Genomic DNA, 24,685 nt, shown 5'->3' on the forward strand with positions numbered 1-24,685 from the left:
CCTCCTCCTCCTCCTCCTCCTCCTCCTCCTCCTCCTCCTCCTCCTCCTCCTCCTCCTCCTCCTCCTCCTCCTCCTCCTCCTCCTCCTCCTCCTCCTCCTCCTCCTCCTCCTCCTCCTTAGTATCCTCCTCCTTTGTCTGCTAAGTCTCTTTTCCTCCTCAGTCTCCTTACATTCTCATCCATTTCAACTTGCTGGCCTGCAGCAGCAAGCCGGGGAGGAATCTTGGGTGAAGTATCAAAAACCGAGACAACACAGGACAAGGAAGAGAGGGGAAAAGACGATACTGACAAGAGGAAGAAGAAGAGGGAACTAGAGGCGGAGGAAACAGAAATACAAGTTGAGGAGGAGGAGGAGGACTAGAGCAGGAGGAGAGGGAGAGGGAGGAGAGGAGGGAAAGGAGGGGAGGGAGGAGGAGTAAGGGGAGGAGGGGGAGGTGAGAAAGGGGAGAAAGCAAGGGAATATCAGTCAGATCTCAAGGGGACCTGCATGCCGATCATTGAGATGAGCTTCTCCTTGACCTCGATATCTTGAATGAGCTGAAGGAGAGGTGAGAATCGTGGGAGAGGAGGAGGAGGAGGAAAAGGAGGGAGGAGGAAAAGGAGGAGGAGAGAACAGGTAAGAGAAGGAGGAGGAAGGGGAGGAGAAGGAGGGGGAGGGGGAGGGGGAGAGGGCCAGGTGAAGAGCGAGGAGGCCGGGGAGAGGAGGGATGCCAAGAAGGAGGAGGAGGGAGGGGAGATATTCGGATCTTTACCTCGAAGAAAGGAAGAGAGCCGATCAGCCCTTGATCGAGCTCGAGTGAAAGTTTTTGCTGGATGGGAGCAGGGAGAACCTGCGGAGAAGAAGATGAGCGGGAAGGAGGAGGAAGAGGAGATGTCAAATCCGCCAACGGGAGGAGGAGAAGGAAAAGGGAGAAGGAGCAGGAAACGGGAGAAGGAGGAGGAGGAGGAGATGTCAAAGGAGGAAACGGGAGAAGGACAGGAAACGGGAGGAGGAGGAGGAGGAGGGATTAGAGACGGGAGGATCCTACATTGAAGGTGTCCTCCTTGACATACTCTTTCTGGTCGAACAAGAGCCTTCAGGTGAGGGTCAGCTGGACATTTCAGCGCCTTCTCTCTCACACACCTGAAGAGGGACCAGTCGAGAATCTCCTGCAGCTCAGTCAGCATCTGCTCCGCCTCGAAATAGCAACATCGACCTCCTGGAGCTGTTTGCTGACCTTGTTCTGCTGCAGGAAGTGCCGGATCTCCTGCTCAGCGGTCAGGCTTCCTGCCCGCTGCCGACCCCCGTCACAGCTGACCTGCAGCCTCTGCTTCCTCGCGTGCACTTGCTCGTTGAACTTGGCGACGATGTCTGAAGTCTCGCTGACAACCACTGCAAAACTTCGTCATGATCTCCATCATCAGATCCATCAGTCTCATCATGTATGCTCGTACACCATGCTCTTTCTACTTCACCTCTACCCCTTCCCTCCCGCCCCCTCCGCCTGCTTCCTTGTCCCTTCTCCTCTTCCTCCTCTCGTTTCTCTCCTCCTCCTCCTCCTCCTCCTCCTCCTCCTATACATCATCATCATCATCATCATCATGATCATGATTATCATGATCATCTCCATCATCATCATCTCCATCATCATCATCTCCATCATCATCATCATCATCATAATCATAATCAAACCGACCAGCAAAGACCATCGTTCCGCTCCACATCGTGAAAATGCAGAAGAGCCTTTCGGCAGTATTCGTTCCTGCACTCATTGATCAGATCTTACCTTTCCAATTTCCATTCATCTCCTTCTTCCCCTCTGCTCTGCTCTGCTCTGCTCTGCTCTGCTCTGCTCTGCTCTGCTCTGCTCTGCTCTGCTCTGCTCTGCTCTGCTCTCTTCACCGGCAATATCTCCGAACCCAACGGTAGTGAAGAGGTTGTTGATGAAATATCCCGACAAGACATATCTGAACGCAAGGTTATCAAACATGTTCACATCTGACGGTTAGGAAACCTCTCGACCACTTGCTGCGCACTGATAACTTCTCCTGCACAACCTCGTCTTACCGCAGCAGCACAACACAAGATTGATATCTCTTGACAAGTTCATTGACAATACATGCATCTTCTTACCTGCCGGGGGATCGGGCGACAGGCCGTGGGCTAGCAGGAATTCATCGAGATGCTTTGAAGACAGTCAGAACAAGACACGGTCAAAAGGAAAAGGTACAAACAACATGCAGAAGAAGTAAATGATAAGATGACAGTAAGAAAACAGAGATGGAGTTAGAGACAAAGACAAAGACAAAGACAAAGATAAAGATAAAGACAAAGAAAAAGATAAAGATAATCAGCCAAGATAATCAAAGTGAATGTCAAGTCCCAAGCTAGAGGATGAAAACGAAGACGAAGACCCAGCGACCAAGGCATGAAGATCGAGATCAAGATGGACAAGGAAATATCAACACATGGATTATGATCAATCGACTTCATCGTCATCCTCATGCCATCACCTCATCAAACACCACCTTCACCAGCCAGAACCCGCAGTTGTACAGGTGCACCAGCGCCAGCACCTGCAGCACTCGCGCGTCATCAAGGAGGTTGCGGCATGGGAGAGACGGACGAGAGAGAAGAGGAAAATCGTCCTCTCAATCCACAGATCGAGCTTGACGAGCTTCTCCAGCGTGTTGAACACCTTGGCAATGCGAAAGAGCCTTAAAACCTGCCCATCAGCCACAGTCAACGACGTCCGTCACGTCATCGGTACTCCAAGTCAACCTTGACAAGCCTGAGGGGCCGGATGAGTTTCAAGGGAACCTGCCGCATGCAAGAAACGTCATTCTTCTGATCCCACAAGTGTCAAAGTCGCAACCTTGGCATAGATGTAGGAGTTGTCCACAAACTGAGAGTTGCACTTGTTGTACACCGCAAAGTACTCCTGCAAGGCATGGCTTGTTCGGCAACTTCAAGTCACATGAAGGAGTTTTCTCACCACCCAGGTGATTGGAGCTGAGGTTACGAGGTCAAACAAGAAACCTTGCCTCAGGTACTGAAAGCTTCTCAGAAGCCAAACCCCATCGCCCCATCGGCAAACCATCTTAGCTATTGCTGGAATGGAATCCGAATACAGCCCGCTGGCATCGTAGTAACCTGTGAAAAACTGCAATATGATCTCTATAATGAAGCTAGTCTCCAGAGCAAGGCCCATCTCAGCCTGGACAAAAACAATTCAGAAGGAACAGCTCGTTTGAGGAATCGCCCTTGCGGAGTTATCACCGTCTTCGGCTTGAAGCATGCATCTTGATTCCAATAGAAGGCTATGATGACTGGCGTCTCAATGAAGGAGTAGACTGTGAGGAGCGATGACAACACATGCTGCAAGCAAACTTCATCGGCGATGACGAAACGAGATCCGAGCCAATCGATCACACCTTGACGATGGTGAACACAGACAAAGGATGGATGAGCTTTGACTGGCAACAGCATGAGAAAAGGAAAGACATGAGACATGTCGTTCTTACGCTTCCCTGCCCCATGATTCCATCATGAATACCGAGGATGTATCGCAACCAGTTCAAGTCTATTTCAGCATTCACATTATGAGACTGAGAGCGCAAACAGAGTCTCGGACCTTTGGACGATTGTCGAGCGAGCCAGTGGCGATAATGCAAACCAGACAAGCCGAGCTTGTTGGATGGGGCGGCGATCGAGCGACCGAAGGAATAGTCGGAAAGTCTCATAGCGAACGCGAACGATTGAGGGCAGGAATCATTACCATGGCCACTTCATCTCGAAGGAGAGTCGGGGCATTGTAGGAGAAAGAACATGGAGGAGATAGAAGAGGAGAGAAGGAGAGAAGGAGAGAGAGGAGGGGAGAAGAAGGAAGAGGAGAGCAAGCGCCAACGAGAGAGCAACGAGAGAGCAGGATATGTATATCAATTAAAATAAATAAAATTCCGATGCCAACCATCTGAACCCCTGTTTTGTATCTAATGATGACGGGTGGTATCACCACCCACCCCTCAAAAAGTGCTTAATTAACTAAAGTGGCTTGCTAGTCAAATTTCACGAAGTAAAGTGAGGAAAATCACTTGAAGGGCATGGTCAGATACAGCCGCTGAGTGAGCCTCGGAGTACGCACCGGCAGCCCGGCCCGGCCACCCGGCCCGGGCCGCCGCTGATCGATCTGATCGCCGCCGCCCGGGATTCGGAGCCTCGCGGCTGACTGATGCTACGATCACTAGTAACTTATTAGTAAGCCTGAAGGCTTAGAAAGGCCCGGGCGGCCGGGTCACTGGCACAGGCCCCCCGGGCCCGGTCACCCTGGTGATCGGACCCGGTCCGGTCCGATCAATTTAAGCCAGATGTCTGTTAATTGGTTGATTTCGAATACGATCCGAGTTAGATTTAACTCACTTGTGACCTAATTCAAAGGCAGATCAGGTTAAAGCTGCTGGTATGTTGGTTATTTTTGAATCCCCTCTAAATTTTCACAAGGTTTCTACTTTTTTCAAGGCAGGTCGTTGGATGCTACCGCTACCGCATGCTGCGGCTGTAGGTGGAGGAGGAGGGTCGCGTCCTTGAGCCTGGCCCTTCTCCCCCGTCCTCCTCTCCCTCCTCTCCCTCCTCCACCGCTCTCCTCGTTACCTCCTTCCTGCCTCCTCCTCCCCCTCATAGGGCGGTCAGCAGCCCTGCCCTCGTTCGCTGATCCTCTCGTTGCGGATCGAGAGCCCCCCTTTGCTCTGACGATCTGCCACCTGAAGAGCAGGCCTCCCTGCACCATGACGACGCGCGAGAAGAGTGCGGGTATGGCACTTGCCTGTGAAGGAGCGCGAGCCTTGACCATGACTGTTGCATGCAGACGACTACGTGGACGAGATCACGGATGAAGTGCCTCTGCTGACCAACACGCGCGACGGAGTGTTCTCCAATCACATCGCAACCTTCACGCCAGCTCCTCTTGAGGCCACGTCAGACCTCTTCGTCTCCTCCCACCGCGACGGGATCGACCGGCACAAGCTGGAGAAGTACCGCCAGGAGCAGAGGACGACGCAGCATGCGAGCGATCAGCCAGACAGTCTGCACAAGGCGGAGGGAGCAGAAGCGAACTCCGAGATGTTCATACCAGGTCTGCAGGAAGGAATCGATGATCTGCAGGACGACGAGCTCGATACGAGTCTCATAGAGTCATCGTCACCGAATCGTGAGGCCCCATTGCCTTCAAACGCTGCTGACAGTTTAAGGCAGAGGAGGCGAAGTCACCAGAGGCCAACACCCAGCAGGAAGACGAGATGATCTCTCAGTTCAACGCCTCGAACCCTCAGAACAAGGATGTCTCACTAGCCATCATGCAGAACATCGTCAAGGCAGATGAGACTCGTCAGAGGGGGGGGGCGCTGAAGTTTGCCTTGCAGATCATGGCTTCGAATGACAAGGAGAGGAAGAGGAAGGCAACGATCGCGATGTGCAACCTTTGTTGCGAATCTTCTCAGAATCGCATCAACGCAGGCAACGCTGGTGTGCAGAACAAATGGCATGTGCCTGTTGCGGCCCTGATATGCTGGCGGGCAGGCACGATCGATGTTCTGATCAAGATCCTGAGTGCGGAGGATGAATCGCTAGACCTCAAACGCCTGGCAACAGCTTGCATGTGCAACTTGTCTGCCGAGAATGCACTCAAGGTAGTCCATGCTCGCAGAAGCCTCTTCCCTCATGTCGTCGTCCCTGGCAGGAACGTGTAGCGGACTCCGGGGCCATTCCCATCCTCGCAAAGCTACTCAAAGCCGACGGCAAGCACTCCGACTCCAAGGCCATCACCGCGCATGCGGCCGCCACTCTATGGAGGTTCAACTTCAGCCATTGCGTGTTGACCAGGCTGATCCCTGCCACCAGCGTGTGCGTCGAGATGGACCACGTGAAGCCTCTGGTGGCGCAGGAGTCGATCCTCAAGTCGCTGATCGACCTGCTTCACTCCCCCGAGCCCTTCATCCAGGGACAGGCGTGCGGGTGCATCGGGGAGGTGGGAGGTCGGGGTGGCTCCCTGCGGCTGACCAGTCATGGCAGGTGTGCATCGGGATCAAGGAGATCAAGACGCAACTGAGCTCGTACGGGGTCATACAAAAACTCGTCAAGCTCGTGAGGAAGAGCGACGCGGCGACTCAGCGGCTCGCTGCCTCCGCCTTGTGCAACCTTTCAGCTAACCATTCAGAGAACAAGAAAATGTGCAGAGAGGTGAAAGTGATGTGGGAGGAGGAGGAGCAGGTTGTGACGAGGGATGAGCAGGAGGGGCTCATGGACTCTCTGATCAAGCTGCTCAAGTCCAGCAAGGACCCTTCGTTGCAATCGGCGGCGGCAGGAGGGCTGTACAACCTCGTGACCGATGCTGATCGAGACCTGCTGGAGAAACACAAGGTGGTGGAGATCATGCAGAAGATTCCCATCTCCAAGAACATCCGCATGCGGCTCGGGATCAAAGGAGAAGGGAAGACTTGAGCACAGGACGAGAAGGGCAGGAGCGAGCTGACAGGAGTATTACAAGAAGTGTGTATGTCAAATCAAAAGAATAATGGCTGTCTTCTCCTCTCGCATCAACTCGAGCGACTTGTTCGAAGCTTTCAATCTCTTTTGCACAGACAGACCTTCGAACGACCCTCCCTGCGCGGACGCGAGCGGCTGACTTTCATCCCAGCACGAAGTACTCCCAGAAGTCCTCCTCCTCCTCGAGCTCCTTTACCACGTGGATAGGCCCGATCGGGATGTTTCCTCCACATGCTAGCTGGAACTCTCGCGCCGCCTTGAGCGCAAACCTGTCGCATGCGTCGTCGTCGAGGTAGTCGCACTCGTCAAAGTATTGACCGATCTGCGAGACGATAGTCAAGTTCCCTCCCTCTGAGCCTCCTGTCCTACCCAGATGAAGACAGCAGGCCCTTGCCCTGGTCCCATCACTTCTCCATAGAGGAGGTAAGCGTGCTCCGACCACAAGTCGTCGGAGTCGAAGAGTTCATACTGTGTCGAGATCAGATCGCCCGACCGAGCAGGAAAGAGCCTACCTCATCCCACTCGGGGTACTTGAACAACCGCCCGGTCCTCCCTCCATCCCGAGGGGACTCAGGAGTGAGATCATCCCTGGGCGACATGCCGATGTCCGGGGTGACTACCCCCGTTAACGAAAGAGTTCGACGAGCAGAGAGGTTCGAGCTCGTTGTCCCGTCTACCGCTCGCCGTGCTGAGATCCTCCCTGAGCCCAGAGGAGGAGCCCCCATCTGCGCGCGGGACCTGGCAGAGGGCGGCCGTTCCTTGAGCCTAGCTGACCCCTGTCCCATCAAGGTCCCAATCGCAGCCCTAGCTGACCCGATCCCGCGAGCTGAATGTCTACCCCCTCGCGGTGCGGCCAAGGGAGCATCCGTAGCAACGGCTACCGAGGCATCCTGCACTGAATCCTTGTTCTGCGGTTGGAGCTGATGCGCTACCTCCTCATCTGCGGCCTGCTGCTTCAACTCAGCTTCCCTCTGCTCGGCTTTCGCCTTCCAATCGTCAAGGATCTTCTGGTCAGTGTTGTGCACGTGCGGCCTTGGCAGTTGATCAGAGGAGAATGGTTCAGCCGAGGGCTCGTCATGGCTTAAAACCCCCTGAACGTCAATAGTCAGTCCACAGCAGTTTGAAAGACAACTTCTCACATTGGAGGTCGTTTGCTCCTCGTTGGGCTGCCCGTTCATCTCTATGGCGCTGCTTTCTTGAATCGCCGCCGTCTGCTCCTCGTCCGATTCTGCATAGCAAAGCACATATTGACCGTGGAGCCCAGTGCTGAATGCCTGCTCAATGCGACCTGGAAACGACGCATACCAAGCTGCACCGTTCACTCCCCTTCTTGTCAGCACTCCCCGCAATCCACGTAAATCTTGAAAGTACTGCACGTGAAGCCATTTCTTGCTCACATAGACCGAGGCCCCTGGTTTGCACTTGGGATCTCCATCTTTAACTATTTCCCCTGTTTCCTCCTGATCCTCTCCTGCTGGTAGAATATCTGCATAAGGAATTTCCTGATAACTCTGATCACCATTCTCAAAAGCGTTGGCTCTATCAGGAAATTGAGCAACTACCATTTCCAAGTCATGCACGGCACTACTCGGACTTTGCTGAGGTTGATTCTTGCTTACAGAATTGTTGGGTGGTGGCCTGGGAGGTCTTGCGGCAGCTGCATTAGGTACAGATTTTGCACCGGCTAAAGAAGACTGCGGAATTGGGTGATTGTTCTTCTCCTTGAAGACTGTTCTTGGTGTCGCGCGTGGCTCAAATACCAATGTCTCGGTACCGTGCTTAAGGTCATCTGTTCGCATGGATCCAACCTCACCAACGACTGAAGGCTCAAGGTTCTGATTTGTCGACATCGAGCTGCCTTTCGGCAATAACGACTCCTTGTCAGCAACCCCAGCACTTTCCTGCGCCTTTTCTTCACCCTGGGACTTCGATTCAAGGTTTGACTCAGGTTTTGGCTCAGCTTCTGTAGTATCCTTCGGAAGTTCCAAATCTTTCTCTACATGGTTGGGGATAGCTGGAGTACCATTGTCTTTGTCATTCGATTCCACCGATTTAGTCGAGTTGACACTTTTGGACAATGATCGAGGATCAGCGTTGACTCCCCGGGCAGGGACCTCCTCCTCTTCGGGAACCCCCCCACACAGCGAAGAACAACAGCCGAACATTGAAACGAATTCTTGATCTAGGTTTTCACGCCATTCTCTGGCTCAACTCTGCATCAGGAGCCACGCACTGTGACACTTTGGAGCGAGGCGTTGTTCGTGAGGATCTCCGATTGGAATGCATCAAAGAAAATAATCTCGCTCTGCACAGAGGTCAGACAGATCGTCAGAGTGCATCCAACAAACTTACCTGCTTGCCGCATGCCTTCCCCGCAAAGGGAACGATGACCCATCTGCCTGAGAAAAGACGAATTACACAGGTGTGAAAGGGGCCATAATAGGCGATCCAAAGGTCACTTCGGGTGTAAGAAGTCTATAGAGACTCGTTGCAGAACAAGCATTCGAAATGGAGAGCAGTCTACCCATGAAAATGATGGGAGAAATACACATTCACAACAATCAGCGAAGGGCAACAAGAGCTGAAAAACATACACGTGTACAGCGGCAAAAGATGCAGATACATGGGAGAATATCAGGGGGTTTGATGTAAGAAAAACGAATCGCCTATTGCAGCAAGGGGCAGGCCTGAGGTGCGCAGCATGGCAAAGAGCAGTACAGCATGCATGGATCAAGTGTGGAGCCTTGAGCAGGAGCGGGAAGATGCGGCAGGCATCATAAACCCCTGACATGGAGAGGAACAAGAGATTTCATGGGGCTACAGCGAACATCTACGGAGGAGGATCGCAGGAAGCAGGAGCAAGGATACAGAACAGGAGCAGAGCAGGGAGCATAGAGGACAGAGCATGGAACAAGGAAGGCTGTTACAGCATGGAGGAAGCCGGGACATGCCGAGAATGACCGACACTACCATGCCAGTCCTCGGCCATCGCATCGGCAGGGTGAGGACATAATCGGGGGGTAGGGGTACAAGGATGATGACTAACAATGGGGTACTTCGTTTAGGAATAGGGGGTACTCCCTGGTGGAAAGGGGTTGTACTAGTATCTAAAATTGAATACGGGTGGTAGCAGCACTCAACAGGGTGATAAGATTCCGAAATGAATTTTTGACGGGGTGGGGTGTAGAGATACCCCTTCTTGAATAGCAATTTAATATGGAAATACACCGGTATGATTCGAGGTATGGGGGATTGGCAAGCACAGGGTGGGTATTCAAACTCTTTGGTAGGGTGATTGTCGGACTACGGCTTCCGGACAACAGGACCGGTGGGGTAAAGAAATCAGGGGTATATTCAACCAAAGGACAAATGTTTCATATTACTATGGGGGTACTTTTGGCTACTATGACAGGGTGAGTGTGACCAAGATAGGGTGGGGGTACACAAAGATGAGGTTGGGGTAATCGGGGGTCAATTTGAAAAACAAGGGTTTGCTATAGTCTTCAGGGTACGAAAGTGAGGAAAAAATGGGGGTGGGGGTAAGGACCCATGGTACGACTTATTATCACTACCCCAGCATATGTCTGAATAACAAAGGGGCGAGTCATGGTGGGGTGATTTCAGTACGGGTAGCTTTTCATCAGTAATTTGTACTCTTCGGTTCTAGAGGGGGTGGGGTGATAAATGCAGCTCGATACCCCCCCTGGACATTTACTTCGTACCCTACCACGGGCGACTTGTACCACCCCACCCATGAGCCGCGAATACCCCACCAATTACCCCTCCTTTTCTCTTCTCCAACCACCCCACCCGTCGGGGACTCACTTTACCTTTGCGGAAGAGCAGCCCTTGCTCAGGGTCAGGAGGAGGCGGAGGAAGGGAAGGGAAGGGATGGGGAAGCGAGTAGAGGAGGAGGGAGGACAGGGAGGGGAGGAGAAAGGAGATGATTTGATCAGTTCTGGCTTGAAAAGCGTGCAGCATGCGCCTTCTGCTCATTCCCACTAGTGCGAAAACCAGTGATCGACCCAGTATGGACCGACATCCATCTTCACTGCATGCCATGCTTCCAATGGAAGGGACAAGACGCCCTCCTCCACGCACAAGAGCAGGTACAGCTTCAAAGCCGACAGCTAGAACTGCCGCCAGGCATGATGTCCCGCAACATCACTTCGACTGGAGCATGCGAAGGATGTTCTGGAGTCTCGTGCTGATCCAATCGATCACCTTGGGGATATTTGTTTCATTCATGTGCAAGACGATGAGCACAGGGAGCATAAGCCCCTTGCCGCACACCATCATGGATGATATCAGAGAACGAGAGCTCAAGTACTTCAAGACGAAGGAAGGGATCCCTGCAGAACCTGCTGCGGTTTCGCCTTCGCATCGTCCTGCTGGAAAGACAGCATGGGTGTCAAGATACCTGTATCCTGAGCTCTGGGATGACCTTCCTGAAGTGAAGAGGCTCCCTATTGTGAAGATGCCTCCTCAAGGCGATGCCCAGAGCGCTCGTCTGCAGGTAGAGGTCCAGGGTCCTAGCAAGCCAACAGGGCAGGCAGGAGATCCTGGTAGGCCTGGAGGCATGGAGGGGTCAACAAGTCAGGAAGGCTCTGCCAGGTCATCTCAGGTGCAGGGCCTGAGGGCTGAACAGCCGGCTGCTCTTACGGCTCTGAGCATGAGCGCCTCTCCGCAGCTAGAGTGCTCCCCGTTGAAGGAAGGTTCACCCACAGCCATGTCCCTTGACCTCACTGGGGATCTTCCGGAGCAAATGCTGCAGTACCTCTTCGCTCGGACATGGGCGGCAGTGAGGGGCGTCGGGGTGATCAAGAAGTCCTCTACTGCCCACGACCATCTGAGGCTCTCCTACCCTGGAGTAGGATGGAGCCAGTCGTCAGGTGTTCACCCCCCAATGAAGGTGGACAGCTCGGTTTGTGGAGGGGTGTACAAGAGGAACTACCTGTATCACTACAAGAGCAGGAACCTTGCCAAGTGCCTGTTCTCGGTGCCGGCCAACTTTGCAATCCCCAACGAGGTGGTCGTGTACTTTGAAGGAAGGAACTCGGTCAGTTTCGACGCCATGAGGGTGCAGGCCTCCCGGGATTTTGACGTGGAGCTGATCAAGAGGGTAAGCCCCGACGTGATCTACTTCAAGTCGGCAATTGAGCATGTCATGCGCACTCTTAATACAGGCGCGATGATCTCCATCGTCTGCGAGCCAAAGTTCCTGATGCACCCGACTGTCCTGCAGCTGAAGCAGCTCTACAACTCCAGGGTGGTGCACGTGAACCCCTTGAATGACATGAACCGCGCTGTTCATGCGGCGGCCTTCATCGGCAGCTTTGGAGATCTCTCTTGGATGAGCGCCTTCCTCACAGGAGCCAAGCAGATTCATCTTCCTTACTGGTCGGACCTTGACGAGAATGCTGGAGGGAAAATTTCAGAAACTTTGGGGACTTGGCCGAAACTCTTCATCCACGACGACGAGCGGTTGTGTTACTGGGACTTGAATCAGCCAACTTCATGCTCTCCTGCTCGACAGGTGCTGGCAGCTAGAACTCCGTTTGCAACTGCCGTCCTCAACAGGTCAGACGACTGCATTTTCAGACAGCAGCAAGATGTCATCGCCGCTAGTGGCACGCAGAAGGATTCGGCAGAGAAGACTTCTTCAGGAGTCGCAATCTCAGGAGGGGGGTTGAGCACTGTAAGTGGGGCGGGGAACACTGTCACTGCCAGCTCAGGCTCAAGGCTAAATCCGATTGGAAGCATACAAGATGCAGCGGAAGCCGCAATTGCAGCTGCCGCTGGCAGGGGGGGGGGAGCAGGAGCAGGAGCAGGAGGAGGACAAAACTTTGTTATGAACCATGGGCAAGGACTTGGTTTCCAGCAGACAGGAGGAAATGTGATGAGGGCAAGTGCAGGTCAAGAATCCAATCGAGATGCAGCAAAGGGTTTGCAACAAGGGCCAGTCCACGGGGTGCAGGACTTGGTGATAGGAAATGGTGTAAATGGAGCAGTACAACTAGGGTTAGGCACAGGTGCAGGAGCCGCTGCTATGCCGAGGGTACAGAACTTGGCCATCGTGGGGGAAGCAGGAGCAGGAGCAGTACAGCAAGGAGCGGTACCGGGGGCAGCAGCCGCTGCTATGCAGCAAGGGGTGGCGCAAGGGGTGGCGCAAGGGGTACAGAACTTGGCTATGGGAGGGGGAGCAGTACAGCTTGGCGGAGGAGCAGGCGCAGTACAGCAAGGAGCAGGAGCAGTACAGCAAGGAGCAGGAGCAGGAGTAGAAAGGGCTGCGATGCAGCAAGGGGTGGCGCAAGGGGTACAGAACTTGGCTATGGGAGGGGGAGCAGTACAGCTTGGCGGAGGAGCAGGAGCAGGAGCAGGAGCAGTACAGCAAGGAGCAGGAGCAGGAGCAGGAGGGGCTGCGATGCAGCAAGGGGTGGCGCAAGGGGTACAGAACTTGGCTATGGGAGGGGGAGCAGTACAGCTTGGCGGAGGAGCAGGAGCAGGAGCAGGAGCAGTACAGCAAGGAGCAGGAGCAGTACAGCAAGGAGCAGGAGCAGGAGCAGTACAGCAAGGAGCAGGAGCAGGAGCAGGAGGGGCTGCGATGCAGCAAGCGGTGGCGCAAGGGGTACAGAACTTGGCTATGGGAGGGGGAGCAGTACAGCTTGGCGGAGGAGCAGGAGCAGGAGCAGGAGCGGTACCAGGAGCAGGAGCAGGAGCAGGAGGAGCTGCTACGATGCGGCTAGGGATGGACCAGCCGATACTGAACTTGATTGGGAGAGGCTTTCCTCAGCGCCAACGAATGGTGATTGAGAAGGAGAGGAGGATGAGGCGCGGGACTGAAACTTGATGTCAGGGGCAAGAGTCCTGCGTGACTCAGAAAGGAAACGTCCTTCTCCTTCAGAATGTCATGCTCGATTCGAAGCCGCTGCAGGAGAACGTTATCTTCACTTCGAGGTCTGTCTCGGCCTGCCAGCTCCCTCCGAGCTGACCCTGACGTGCTGCAGTCCGCACAAGTGCTGCGAGATCTGCGGGAAGACCAACGGATGTGCCTCCTTCACCTGGACGACAGACACGTACGAGTGTTGGCTGCGGGGAGAAGCGAAGAGCTCAAGGTTATGGAAGGGGATCGTGGCTGGAGAGATGCCGAGGAGCTTTTGAGCAAGGGTGGGATTGGTGCAGGGCAGAGGGTGGCGGCGATGGAAGATGCAGGAGAGGAGAAGGGGAGGGGATGGGGAGGAAGAGTGTTCAACTTACATTTATTCTTTACTGTTAACGTTATGGGCACCTGAATGTCCTAATGCTACAGCTTGTTTGTCAATCACACTCCTCTATGTACACGTTCTACAGCATCACGAAGAAGACGAACGGGAAGCTCCCTCTCCCTCTCCCTCTCCCTCTCCCTCTCCCTCTCCCTCTCCCTCTCCCTCCCTCTCCCTCTCCCTCTCCCTCCTGCCTCCACCAACTTCACAGGCACTTTTCCCCGGTTCCGTTGGGGGACATCATCGATGCAACCTGCCAGCCGTCAGCTGGGAAAGGCAGCTAGAACTGAGTCCACCTCAGCAGCCGAGAGCTCGTCTCCTCGAAGGATGTCAGCGCCATGGCAGGAGGAGTTGCCCTCGAAGTAGTCGGCGACCCCGAGGCCGAGGGCTGAGGAAGGCGTGAGGGGCGAGCAAGGAGAGCTGAGTAGAGGGAGAGGGATGGATGGATCAGGGTGAGGCGGGAAGGCAAGGAGGCAGCGACGCAGGGAGTGGGAAGAGAGTAGGAGGGAGAGGAGAGGAGAAGAGGGGCAGGTGGAGGAGCACGAGAGCAGGAGAGGAGAAGGGGGAGGAGAGGAGGGAGGGGAGGAGATGACCTGGCGAGGTGAGAGGGAGGCATGGAGAGCCTCCTGAGAGGGCGCCTGAGGTTGGGAAGAGCTCGTCGGCCCCCGCTACCATCCCCCCAGTCCACAAGCACTCGTCGGGCCCCTTGGAGTTGACGATGGAGCTGCCCGGGCTGCCTCCCTGCTGTAAGGTCAGAATCATGGACGCAGCGATACACCAAGGAGGAAGGAGATTAAGGAGAGTGGCATTGGAGGAGGAGGAGAACGAGGAGGGAGAAGGCAGAGACTGGGTGTACCTCGTCTTCAAGCTTGATAGAGAGCGTCTGCGGCTTCCGAAGCATAAAGGACGACTTGTTTCCTCCTGGCGACTTGGAATTTTCTGGCTTCCCAGGGATGAGGAAAGAGCTCCCGTCCTCTTCCTGTTGCGAAGGATCACCCCCCCTCCCTCCTCGACAACCTCGCCCTCACCTTCCCCGCTCCTCCTCTCCTCCCTGCTGAGCTCGAGCTCGAGAAGTCGGCGTTCTCCTTCTCTGAACCCCGCGAGCTTCTCCTCGGCCTCTTGCTGCTCTCAACCTCCATATGCGCGTCTGCTCCTGATTTTCCAGCTGGGGAGTCTGCAAAGCAGACGACTTGAGTATGGAGAGAAGCAAAAATGCAGATGCGAAGGGAAAGCGATAGGAGGTGGTGGTGGAGGAGGAAGAGATCCAAGAAAATTCTCGCCCACCTTTGCATACGTTGCTGCAGTTCTCCTCCTCCAGCAGGGCCTGAGCCAGCGCCCTGGCGCTCTGTTCCGTCTTTCTCCTCTTAATCTTGAACTGTTGCAAGTCAGAGGAGGAGGAGGAGGAGGAGGAGGAGGAAGAGAAGGAGGAGAAGGAGGAGGAGGAGGAGGAATCATTACTTGCTCGCTCTCTATCGAGAGAGAAGCCGTTGTCTGATAGCTTGACGCCATCACCTGCCACCCATGAGGAAGAGCAAGCAAGGTGACAGATGAAGGGGCTCAGGTCACAGGAGCTAGATTCAACAGGCGAGCAAGCACGCAAGGAGAGGTATAGGACAGATTAAGACCTGACGCTTCAGCGTTGAGTTCCAATGGTTCTTGATAGCATTGTCCGTGCGGCCAGGAAGCAGCTTTGCGATCTCTGCCCACCTGCAGGGAGTGCATGTAAGAGAGGTGGTGATGGTCAAGGAAGAAGACGAAGAGGAGGAGGAAGAGGAGTAGAGAAATGCATTGAGTGTCAGGTCAGAGAGGACACGGCGGGGCTGACTTGCCTGTTGTTCAGTTGCTTGTGTGCTTCGATGAGCAGAGCATCCTCTTCCGGTGTCCACCTGCTGGAGTTCAGCTGGAGTTCAGCTGGAGCGCTGCTGGACCTGTCTTTGCGGACGTTGGGATCCAGCTGATTATGCCATCGTTCGCGAATCTGCTTCCCCGTGCGGCCGGGAAGGTGCGACGCCAGCGCTGACCAGGACTGGAGGTGAAGGTTAGAGGGAGGGGGAGGAGGAGGATCAGGGGAGTTGTCTTGCCTTCAGTCCATACTTGTTGACAAGCTCGATCACAATCTTGTCTTCTTCCTTGGTCCATGGGCTCTTGTTGAGTTGCTACCCACGCAGAACGTAAGAGGAGGAAGGGAGGGTGAAAGCAATTGGCAAGGAGGAGATGTGCAAGTGTAGACTAGCATGAGAGTAGTAGAGGGCGAGAGAACACAAGGTGCAGGAGAGATGAGAGAAGCAAATGGAGATGTCAGGGGCAGAGGGAGATGAAGCAGGAGAGATGAGAGAGGAGAGAGGAGAGAGAGGGATATAAAACCTTGTTGACGACACTCTCAGAGCTCTCGCTGATGGGGCTGTTGCTACCCTCCAGGTTTGAAGTTGAATCGTTTGTCATCACCTGAATCATTCGCAATGAGGAATCAAATCACAATGCGGAAGCAAAGAAGGATTGAAAGAACGCTGAATGCAAGAAACGATTCGGGGGGAGGGGGAGGGGGGAGGAGGATATTTCGGACGATAGGGTAAGGGACAACACGGGGTATGTGGTTTTCAGATTCAGCCTCCTCCTTTCCTCCCACACTGATCATCCTACCGCTTTCGCAGCCTCCACCAGCTCTACACAGTCAAGTTCGGTCCCCAGGGTCCTCACTTCGTTGGCATTCGCCATGTTGACAGTGTTGCAAAGATGCTGCACCAGCTTCTGCTTCAGGTTGCTCATCCCGATCTCGCTCGCCAGCCTGATGGTCGAAGGCAAGCTCTGCTCCTGTATCCTGATCACTCCTGTGTACATGTTGTCCAAGATCGGAGCGAACAGCTCGGGGAGAATGAAGTCAAAATCAAGAACAATCTTCTCCATGGTCTTGCTTGCAACGCCCTTGGGCTTGTCGGGCCGTGTCGATGTGAACTTGGTTCTGAAATATTCGCTGCTCGCCGCAAGAACCAGCTTGTGAGCAAGAAACTCTTGAGATCCCACCACAATCGAGACGTCGCACATCTCCTTGTTACTCTGTAACTCTCGCATGGACCTTAAAATACTCTCGCAATGACCCGCACAGTTGATTTCCAAAAAGGTGCTGCGGGAAGCATGGCTCCTAGAGCTGTTCTGTCTTCCACTAAGCAACATTACCCCGTTGTATCCGCAGTTCTTCACGTTTGGCAACAGGCCGGGCAAGAGAGATATGTTGGATGCTGCTGCTGCTGCATACCCCCCAGTCCCGCTCATTCTTGTGAAGCTCGTTCAGGCGAAGGCTTTACTGCATCAACAGACATCAACGTGAAAAATCCAGTCACGTAACAGCACACGATACCTCTTCAAGACATTCTTCATGAGAGTCACCTTGCCCCCACTGTCTTCGACCAAGCCTCAACCTGCTCATGTGCAAGAGAGACAGTCAAACGAAGAGACAGGTGCGAGGGATGTGAGGTAACAGCGTGAGTGGTGGAGGAGGAAGGCAGGAGGACGCCTACCAGCGGTGTGAGAGTGACTGATGGCTGCTAGCTCGAGGAAGGAGTTGGAAGCTGCCGCCGACTGCTCAACAACCCGGCATGGAGCCCTGGGCTGTGGCCGTTGGCGGTTTCAGGACGTAACGATAAACTGCAGACCCGGTCGGTTATAACAGTACGTGGTCCGTCTGACCGCCCGCCGGGCCAGCCGCCGGGCCGGGCCCCCGACTGACGGGCCACCCGGGCGGAGCCGAGCACTGAGAAGTCGCCTCCGCCTCCGCCGGACTCCCGTCCTCCCCCCACCCCCCACCTCTAGGCTGGAAGTTGAAATTAGGGGTAGGGGTGGACAACGGGAGATTTCCCCAGGGACGTGTAAAGTCCGATAAGTGACTCTTCAGATGGACGGATCGTCTTTAGAAGGACCCATCCCATTGATCACCCCTACCCCCATAAAAATCTCAACCACCCCTCCTCAATCCATTTCAATGTGACTTCTTATCCCGTTTTCCCGTTGCCTACCCCACTTCATTCTACCCCCTACCCCCTATTTGTAGTACCCCTCGTTGTCATTCCCGAAGTTGAAGTTTACGGCAAATTGATTTTAAATAGATAAACGACCACCCCCATAATCCCGAACGACCACCCCACCCTATATGGCCCTACCCTCGTAGGTCCAACCCGAACCGTGCCTGGCACTTCCCCTCTTTTGCCTCAGTCCCTCGATTATTACTTCATGCAACTGACGGTAAACATGAAGTGATGCCGAGGATGGCGGTAGGGGACGCCGACGCCGGCTTGCCAGCCGATCATGATGGAAAAGCTCCGGGTGATCCAGGGGACACGCAAGATGGTCTTGTAAGCTCAAAACGGTTTGTACTGAGAAACGACAGATCACAGAATTCATCGAGTTCTTCGCACCTTGAACCGAAAGATTCGAGCTTCGGGCAACCAGCCAAGAATTCAGCTGAAGCGAGTGCGAATTCGGACTTACCATATATATCGAGCAATCTGAGCTATGAAGAGGTACAGCTTTGGAATGTGAACTGGTCACACGTATTGAAACACTTACAACGGGAGAAAAAGAAAGCGCTAGCGCAACAAGAAGAGCACTATGTGAATAGATCTTTGTTCTGTTTAGAAAGCAGCAGCTTGATACGTGAAAAACTTATCGTGCTGACCGAATGGCCATGGTTCAATCGCTTCGTTCTATTCATTATTCTTTTAAACTGCGTCCTATTGGTCCTGGACAATCCCGTTTGCAGTTGTCAAGCGAGCGTGTGCGTAGAGTATGATTATTATACCAGAATTGTTTACACGAGGCTGGGCAGCTGCAGCGATTGGGAAAAGATCCAGAACGTCCTTCAAGTCTTCGAGTATATTTTCACAGCACTTTTTACCGCTGAGATGGTCGTGAAGATAATTGCGAGGGGTTTCGTGTTGCACAAACATGCATACTTGAGAGATGGTTGGAATTGGATCGACTTTGTTGTGGTCATTTGTGGATTGATCAGTCTGGTTCCTGGCCTGATACAAAATGTAACTGTGCTGAGAACTGCACGAATTCTGCGTCCATTGAGAACGATGACTCGAATTAAAGGAATGAAGCCCTTGATGAAGACGGTGATAAGCTCGTTGCGCTCCTTGACCAACGTTGTGCTCCTGTTAATCTTCGTCATGACTGTCTTTGGAATCCTCGCCATTGAGTTGGCAGCAGGAAATCTGAGAGGAAGATGTTACATTGACCCAACCCCTGGAGTGAATTCTTTCGCGCCATCCGCGTGGACAGCTCTTATCAGCCAGCAGAAACCATTTGTCGTCGAGCCCAATGAAATGGTTGGGAGTTTCAATGCAGGGATCACATTCTGCGTTCCTGGTGTCACAGACTGTGGACAGTTTGCTATTGACGGAGTTTATTACAATACGACATGTAGCTTCTACAAATGGTGTTGGACCGATTGGTGCACAGATTGGAACAATAATCCTTACTATGAGGGAGGGGCATACTTGAGCTGTGAGTAGTTGTATTTTCAACCTCTTTCTTGAACTGAGTTCCATTGCAGTCGATAACTTCCTCCTCTCACTGATGGTGTTGTGGGAAACCTTGACTCTGGAGGGTTGGACGACTGATCTGCTTTACAACTACCAGGAAGGATGGGGGGATTGGCCCGCAAGGATATACTTTTGCTCGTTTGTGATAGTCGGGACCTTCTTTGTCTTGCAGCTGGCCCTCGCGGTTCTGTCCGATGCCTACATGCAGGCCCTTGAAGAAGAGAGATCTGAGAGGGAGATGGAGGCCCTGCATCACGAAGCCATCTTGAAGCCGGAGAAGGTGAGTTCACTCTAAAACTACACGCTCTTTCGTTGTTCTGCTGAGATGTTGTGTTGACAGGATATGGCCCGGCGAGTGGTCAGGAGAAAGTCGTCTTGGGTCAGCGATTATGCGACTGTGCTCCAAACCCAGAGCCAATCATTCCTCAAGGTTATCGGTCTGGGACCACAAAATTTACAACGAATTAGCTCAGGCATCCAGAAAGCACGATCTGCAGTTCGAGTCTTAGTACTTCACACTTGGTTTCAAAACTTTGTCCTGTTCGCGATCGTGATGAACACCATAGTCATGGCAATGTACTATCACGATCAAACTCTGTTCGAGTCAAACATCTGTCAGCGAAGGTGTGAGATCGATCCTACCATCCCAGCAAATGCTACGTCGCATTGTCGAGGACCACTCTTTAATCGTAGCTGGGACACAGATGGCCAAGGAGGCGGTCAGAAACCAGATCAGTCAACCTTCTGCTTCATGGAAAGAGACGCTGAATTCTGGCCTGATCAACAAGCATGCTCTCAGTTCACGAATGAAGGAGACTGTGCGAATGCTCAGGTCTCTCACGGTGTGGGCTGTGTGTTTTTTCCTGACGTGGGAGTGAATGGAACGTGCATGCTGGCATTGTATAATTCCTATACGTTTGTATATCAGAGCGACGTGATCTATCCGGATAGGATGCAGAGGATTGGAATGAGACATGTCTGCGGAGATGGTCTCAACGAATGTGCCACATTCCCAACAACGTTGAACCATGTATTGGACGAGACGAATTTCGCTCTCACCATGGTATTCATTTCTGAAATGATTCTAAAATGGATCGCATTTGGCTTCAAGGATTACTTTGCTGATAGTTACAACAGATTTGACTTCCTGGTAGTTTTCGGAAGCATCATTGAGTTGATATTAGGGGCAGTCAATACTTCCTCGAATGGATCTACACTCTCTGCGCTAAGAGGTCTTCGAATGCTCAGATTGTTGAAACTCGCTCAGTCTTGGGGAGAGATGCGAAAGATTATCTCTTCACTTTTTCGTGCGTTATCATCATTGGGGCCACTTACCATCTTCTGGGTCATGTTCATGTACATCTTTGCACTCCTCGCGATGCAGTTTTTTGGCGGTCGATTCCACTACGTCAAGACTGACGTTCCTCGCAGTAATTTTGATACCTTTGCACCATCCGCGTTAGGACATGGAGCTTTCTTTATTGTGTTTCAGATCATCTCGACTGAAAACTGGAACACCATTATGTACAACTCGATGACTGCAACGGACGTTGGCAGTCCATGGAATGCTTGGTTGACAATCTGTATAGTTGCGTTTGGCAACTACATCATCATGAACCTTTTCATCTCAATTCTGCTCCAGGTAAAGTGCTGTAGTTTGTTACCGTCTACCTGTGTTTTTCTCTGCACCTAGCCGCCCCCCCACCCCCCCAAACCCTCCCCTTCTTTAAAATCCATAGAGAGAGCGAGAGCGAGAGAGAAAAGACAAGAAAAGCGAGAGAGCGAGAGAGCGCGAGAGATGTAAATGTTTCCGTACCATGGAAATAATTTTATTTCAGGGATTCGGGGAGACTGATTCAGAGGAGAACGCGCTCGAGAAAAAACCTCAGCAATCACTGGCAAGCAAAATGGCCAGGGGTTTCCGGGATATTTTGAAAGGGTTTCGGAGGCGATCTAAAACTTTGCCGATACTGGACGGAGCATCGATTGACCCTGAGGCTCAAAGGAATATAACTATCTTCAATGAAAACCTTGCAGAGTTTGCAACTAAGGATCATCAAAATCCAGAGGATGTCGAAGACCCGGATTGGGTTTTCGAAGTGACAGTGTTCGGAAAAGTGAAAAAGCTCAAGATTGCAAATCACCGATCATTTGGTATTTTCAAAAGGAAGAACAAGTTGAGAATCCTTATTGCGAGGTTTGTGCAGAATCCGGTGTTCGATACATTTATTCTCAGTTGTATCCTGGCTACGAGCATTACCTTGCTGATTGAACGTCCAGACAGTTCTTTCTTCGCAGAAGCTTGTCCCATGCCTCCTCAAGTCTTGAACTGCACGGGACCAGCAGCTGTTTCAGGGCAGACAGTCAATATCAACTGTCCTCGAAATGTCGGGGATCCCAATTTCGGGAAAGTTTGGCCGGCGTGCGATTCAAAGACAGAAGAGATCCCAGACTGCTGTTACGTTGCCCAGAGAGTGTTCATTCTCGAACTTCTCGACGAGATATTTACCTTGATTTTCTTCTCAGAGATGGTCTTGAAGATGATGGTGGATGGTTTGATTTTTCACAAGTACGCCTACCTAAGGAGCTCTTGGAACGTGCTGGACTGTCTTGTTGTCATTATTTCTATGATGAGCTCCTTTGGTGGGAGCGCAAACGCTAAATCGTTCAAAGTCCTTCGTGCGCTACGCGCCCTGAGGCCATTGCGCGTGATCAAGCGGAACAAATCCCTCAGGGTTGCAGTTGTATGTTTGCTATCAAGCATCCCAGCGATGCTCAACGTTCTTGTTGTTGTTCTGTTCTGGTTTGTGATTTACGCAATGTTGGGAGTGCAGTTCTTTCGAGGAAAACTGTACAGGTGATAGCAGGGAAAATGTCTCAAGTCTTCTGAAGATTTCTGTAGGTGTGTCAACGAAGGAGCACAGACATTTCTAGGTACGACGTTCTTTCCCCTTGCAAATCTCTACACGGCAGCTCCTCTAATGGCTGGAAATACGTCTGTTCCTTCCATCATTGACTGTGTCGACGCTGGTACATACGGGCAACAGACTAGCTCTCCTGGTGTTTGGCTCAACAAGAATTATTCCTTCGACAACCTTGCCCAAGCCTTGTCCACGCTCTTTCAAATGTCCACGACAGAAGGATGGATGGATGTCATGTTCGCTGCCGTTGATGTCGTCGCTCCTGGCATCACGCCGATTCCGAATGAGAACCCCTGGTTTGCAATCTACTGCGTCCTGCACATCATCCTCGGAGCGTTTGTGCTGCTCAACCTCATTGTGGCTGAGGTGATCAAGAACTACGTGAGGATCAAGGGAGCCAATGATGGCATCACACCGTAAGTGCTTCTGTTTGAGGAAAGTAATTTTCATGTTGTTCACTTGCGCTTCAGATTTATCACCCCTGAGCAGCAGGAGTGGAGAGAGATGCGCAGAATTATTTTCAGCATGAAGCCGATCAAAAGAGTGACAGGACCTGCAAATAAGTTCAGAAATTTCTTCTTCAATGTTTGCAACAACAAGTATTTCGAGTATTTCATCACAGCATCCATTTGCCTGAATGTCTTGGCTATGGTGATCATATGATGGATCTTGCTGTCTCCACTCACACTGCTGCAGTTACTACGGACTTACAATCAAGATGCTTGCATGACCGCCATCATATTCTGGATCAACTTTTGTTTCACCTTCATTTTTGTTTCTGAAGCAACCATCAAAATGATTGGTCTTGGTCCCCGTTGGTACTTTTCCGACTCATGGAATAACTTGGACTTTCTTGTTGTGTTGATCTCTGTCGTTACCATTGCGCTCGAATTCCTGAGAGGAGATTTCAGTTGTACCGTGAGTGGAGCAGTATCGTGAGTTCATACATGCAGTGCATGATTGGCATTTGCTGATTTCCACGAACAGATTGAAGTTTCCGGGGTTGAAACCACTGAGAGCTCTGCGGATTGTTAGGGTGATACATGCCGCAAATGCATTGTTGAGCGCTGAAACAATACTGCGAAGGTGTTTCGACTTGTTCGACGGACAAAAGGGATCAGGCAGCTACTTGTGACATTGATAGAGTCGTTGCCATCTCTTTGGAATATTGGAGTTGTACTGTTTCTTTCGCTCATCATCTTCGCCGTAAGTGTCTGACCTGTGAGCGTTTCCATTTACACTTCTGTCAGGTTGTTGGTGTGAACTTCTTCTACAACATTAACGTGGGCCAGGATGCCTATGGGCGAATGACGGACCTTGCGAGCTATCAGACCATTGACAGCGCTATTTTCCTCTTGTTTCGCCAAACTACAGGAGAAGCGTGGAATGGTATCATGTTCTACTGCATGCAGGTACGTTCGATGTTTCATAGTGATCTCATGCCCTCGATCTCAATCTCACTAGAGGAACAGGCTGACCCATACAAGGCTTGCAACCTTGCCTACGACCCCTTTCTCAACGACGGATGTGGAAGCCCTTTGATCGGAATCGCCTTCCACGTCATGTGGCAAGTCCTGGGAGCTTACGTGCTCGTTCAGCTCTTCACAGGTGCCTCCGATGCCCCAACGCTGTCGACAGCCTGACCATCCCCGCAGCTGTCATCATCGAGAACTTTGCGGAGCTGTCGAAAGAAGAGTCGTCGGTCCTCCCCATCGACAAGGTGCTGCCGTTGTTGACATCTTGTCGGGCCTCTGACAAGAGCGCGACAGCTCAACGAGTTCGTCGACGTCTGGACTGAGTTGGACCCGCATGCGCGGGGGAAGATTCACGTGTCTCTGATCCCTGAGATGATCAGGAGGCTGAGCCCTCCTCTCGGGTTGAAATCTGAGTACATCACGGAGACGAACCTGATGAAAGTGAGTGCATCTGCTAGCAGAGCAGCGACTGATCTCTGTGCTGCCTGTAGATCATCAAGGACTTGCACATCCCCGTCGTGAATGATCACATCAAGTACTACGACACCTTCTCGGCCTGTGTCAAGAGAGTGCTGGCGATAGACACCTTGGACGACGATGACGACGACGACGCCAAGATGCATGACAGCGTCAACAGGACAGAGAGCGCGAAATCGATGACCGTGACGGTGGAGCCAGAAAGGTAGGGAGTGGAGGAGCGAAGCAATCGACCCCTGACGACTCTGTATGCTAGAATTCCAACAGCAGCGGAAGATTACGCGAGTCGGCGCGTCCAACATGCTTACAGGGAGTGGAAGGAGAATTCTCTCCAGGTTACCCTCAAAGCCTTCGGTATGTACAACTGAAGCAAACATGCTGCAGGTGAAGAAGGCACAAAAGTTTACAATGAGTTTGCCACTCTCGAGACCTTGAGACACTCTTATCAAATGTACACTACTGACAGGATCATTTTGTCAATTTCATTTTAT

The 24,685-nt window shown here is 52.5% G+C and overlaps 6 protein-coding genes across 6 annotated transcripts in view; 3 read left to right on the forward strand and 3 right to left on the reverse strand.

The window, feature by feature from the left end:
- Nucleotides 1–3,722, reverse strand: part of GUITHDRAFT_142925 (hypothetical protein) — a gene marked incomplete at both ends in the record, with an annotated part of 4,673 nt that extends 951 nt beyond the window's left edge. The window contains 19 exons of the mRNA XM_005827125.1: nt 171–221; nt 483–536; nt 752–829; nt 1,053–1,148; nt 1,217–1,273; nt 1,298–1,371; nt 1,676–1,741; nt 1,882–1,946; nt 1,994–2,027; nt 2,113–2,164; nt 2,493–2,555; nt 2,678–2,704; nt 2,761–2,799; nt 2,855–2,920; nt 2,975–3,196; nt 3,259–3,357; nt 3,414–3,455; nt 3,504–3,562; nt 3,614–3,722. Coding sequence (XP_005827182.1) covers nt 171–221; nt 483–536; nt 752–829; nt 1,053–1,148; nt 1,217–1,273; nt 1,298–1,371; nt 1,676–1,741; nt 1,882–1,946; nt 1,994–2,027; nt 2,113–2,164; nt 2,493–2,555; nt 2,678–2,704; nt 2,761–2,799; nt 2,855–2,920; nt 2,975–3,196; nt 3,259–3,357; nt 3,414–3,455; nt 3,504–3,562; nt 3,614–3,722 — 1,353 coding nt within the window. The remainder of the gene's footprint in view (nt 1–170; nt 222–482; nt 537–751; nt 830–1,052; nt 1,149–1,216; nt 1,274–1,297; nt 1,372–1,675; nt 1,742–1,881; nt 1,947–1,993; nt 2,028–2,112; nt 2,165–2,492; nt 2,556–2,677; nt 2,705–2,760; nt 2,800–2,854; nt 2,921–2,974; nt 3,197–3,258; nt 3,358–3,413; nt 3,456–3,503; nt 3,563–3,613) is intronic.
- A 1,041-nt stretch (nt 3,723–4,763) lies between these two features.
- Nucleotides 4,764–6,474, forward strand: GUITHDRAFT_113684 (hypothetical protein; the record flags this gene model as incomplete). Its single annotated transcript, XM_005827126.1, has 6 exons — nt 4,764–4,788; nt 4,844–5,185; nt 5,230–5,499; nt 5,554–5,663; nt 5,714–6,001; nt 6,046–6,474. The coding sequence occupies 6 exons, from the start codon at nt 4,764–4,766 to the stop codon at nt 6,472–6,474; spliced, it is 1,464 nt and encodes a 487-aa protein (XP_005827183.1).
- A 187-nt stretch (nt 6,475–6,661) lies between these two features.
- Nucleotides 6,662–9,071, reverse strand: GUITHDRAFT_113685 (hypothetical protein; the record flags this gene model as incomplete). Its single annotated transcript, XM_005827127.1, has 7 exons — nt 6,662–6,841; nt 6,889–6,987; nt 7,032–7,610; nt 7,659–8,701; nt 8,761–8,824; nt 8,872–8,918; nt 9,044–9,071. The coding sequence occupies 7 exons, from the start codon at nt 9,069–9,071 to the stop codon at nt 6,662–6,664; spliced, it is 2,040 nt and encodes a 679-aa protein (XP_005827184.1).
- Nucleotides 9,072–10,708: 1,637 nt separating this feature from the next.
- On the forward strand, nt 10,709–13,680 carry GUITHDRAFT_113686 (hypothetical protein; the record flags this gene model as incomplete). The annotated part of the gene is made up of 4 exons (XM_005827128.1): nt 10,709–12,392; nt 12,435–12,502; nt 13,376–13,476; nt 13,527–13,680. The coding sequence occupies 4 exons, from the start codon at nt 10,709–10,711 to the stop codon at nt 13,678–13,680; spliced, it is 2,007 nt and encodes a 668-aa protein (XP_005827185.1).
- A 1,678-nt stretch (nt 13,681–15,358) lies between these two features.
- Nucleotides 15,359–15,934, reverse strand: GUITHDRAFT_75814 (hypothetical protein; the record flags this gene model as incomplete). The annotated part of the gene is made up of 4 exons (XM_005827129.1): nt 15,359–15,488; nt 15,593–15,667; nt 15,710–15,807; nt 15,884–15,934. Coding segments are annotated over 4 exons (354 nt in total), but the record flags the coding sequence as incomplete, so codon positions are not given.
- A 2,097-nt stretch (nt 15,935–18,031) lies between these two features.
- On the forward strand, nt 18,032–24,562 carry GUITHDRAFT_142930 (hypothetical protein; the record flags this gene model as incomplete). Its single annotated transcript, XM_005827130.1, has 15 exons — nt 18,032–19,283; nt 19,333–19,601; nt 19,662–20,963; nt 21,160–22,178; nt 22,224–22,658; nt 22,713–22,893; nt 22,939–23,177; nt 23,230–23,278; nt 23,329–23,448; nt 23,493–23,654; nt 23,715–23,850; nt 23,898–23,962; nt 24,012–24,158; nt 24,209–24,399; nt 24,451–24,562. The coding sequence occupies 15 exons, from the start codon at nt 18,032–18,034 to the stop codon at nt 24,560–24,562; spliced, it is 5,679 nt and encodes a 1,892-aa protein (XP_005827187.1).
- Between the last annotated feature and the right edge of the window lie 123 nt (nt 24,563–24,685).

Source organism: Guillardia theta (genome assembly GCF_000315625.1).
Source record: "Guillardia theta CCMP2712 unplaced genomic scaffold GUITHscaffold_69, whole genome shotgun sequence".
NCBI classification, from domain to species: Eukaryota; class Cryptophyceae; order Pyrenomonadales; family Geminigeraceae; genus Guillardia; species Guillardia theta.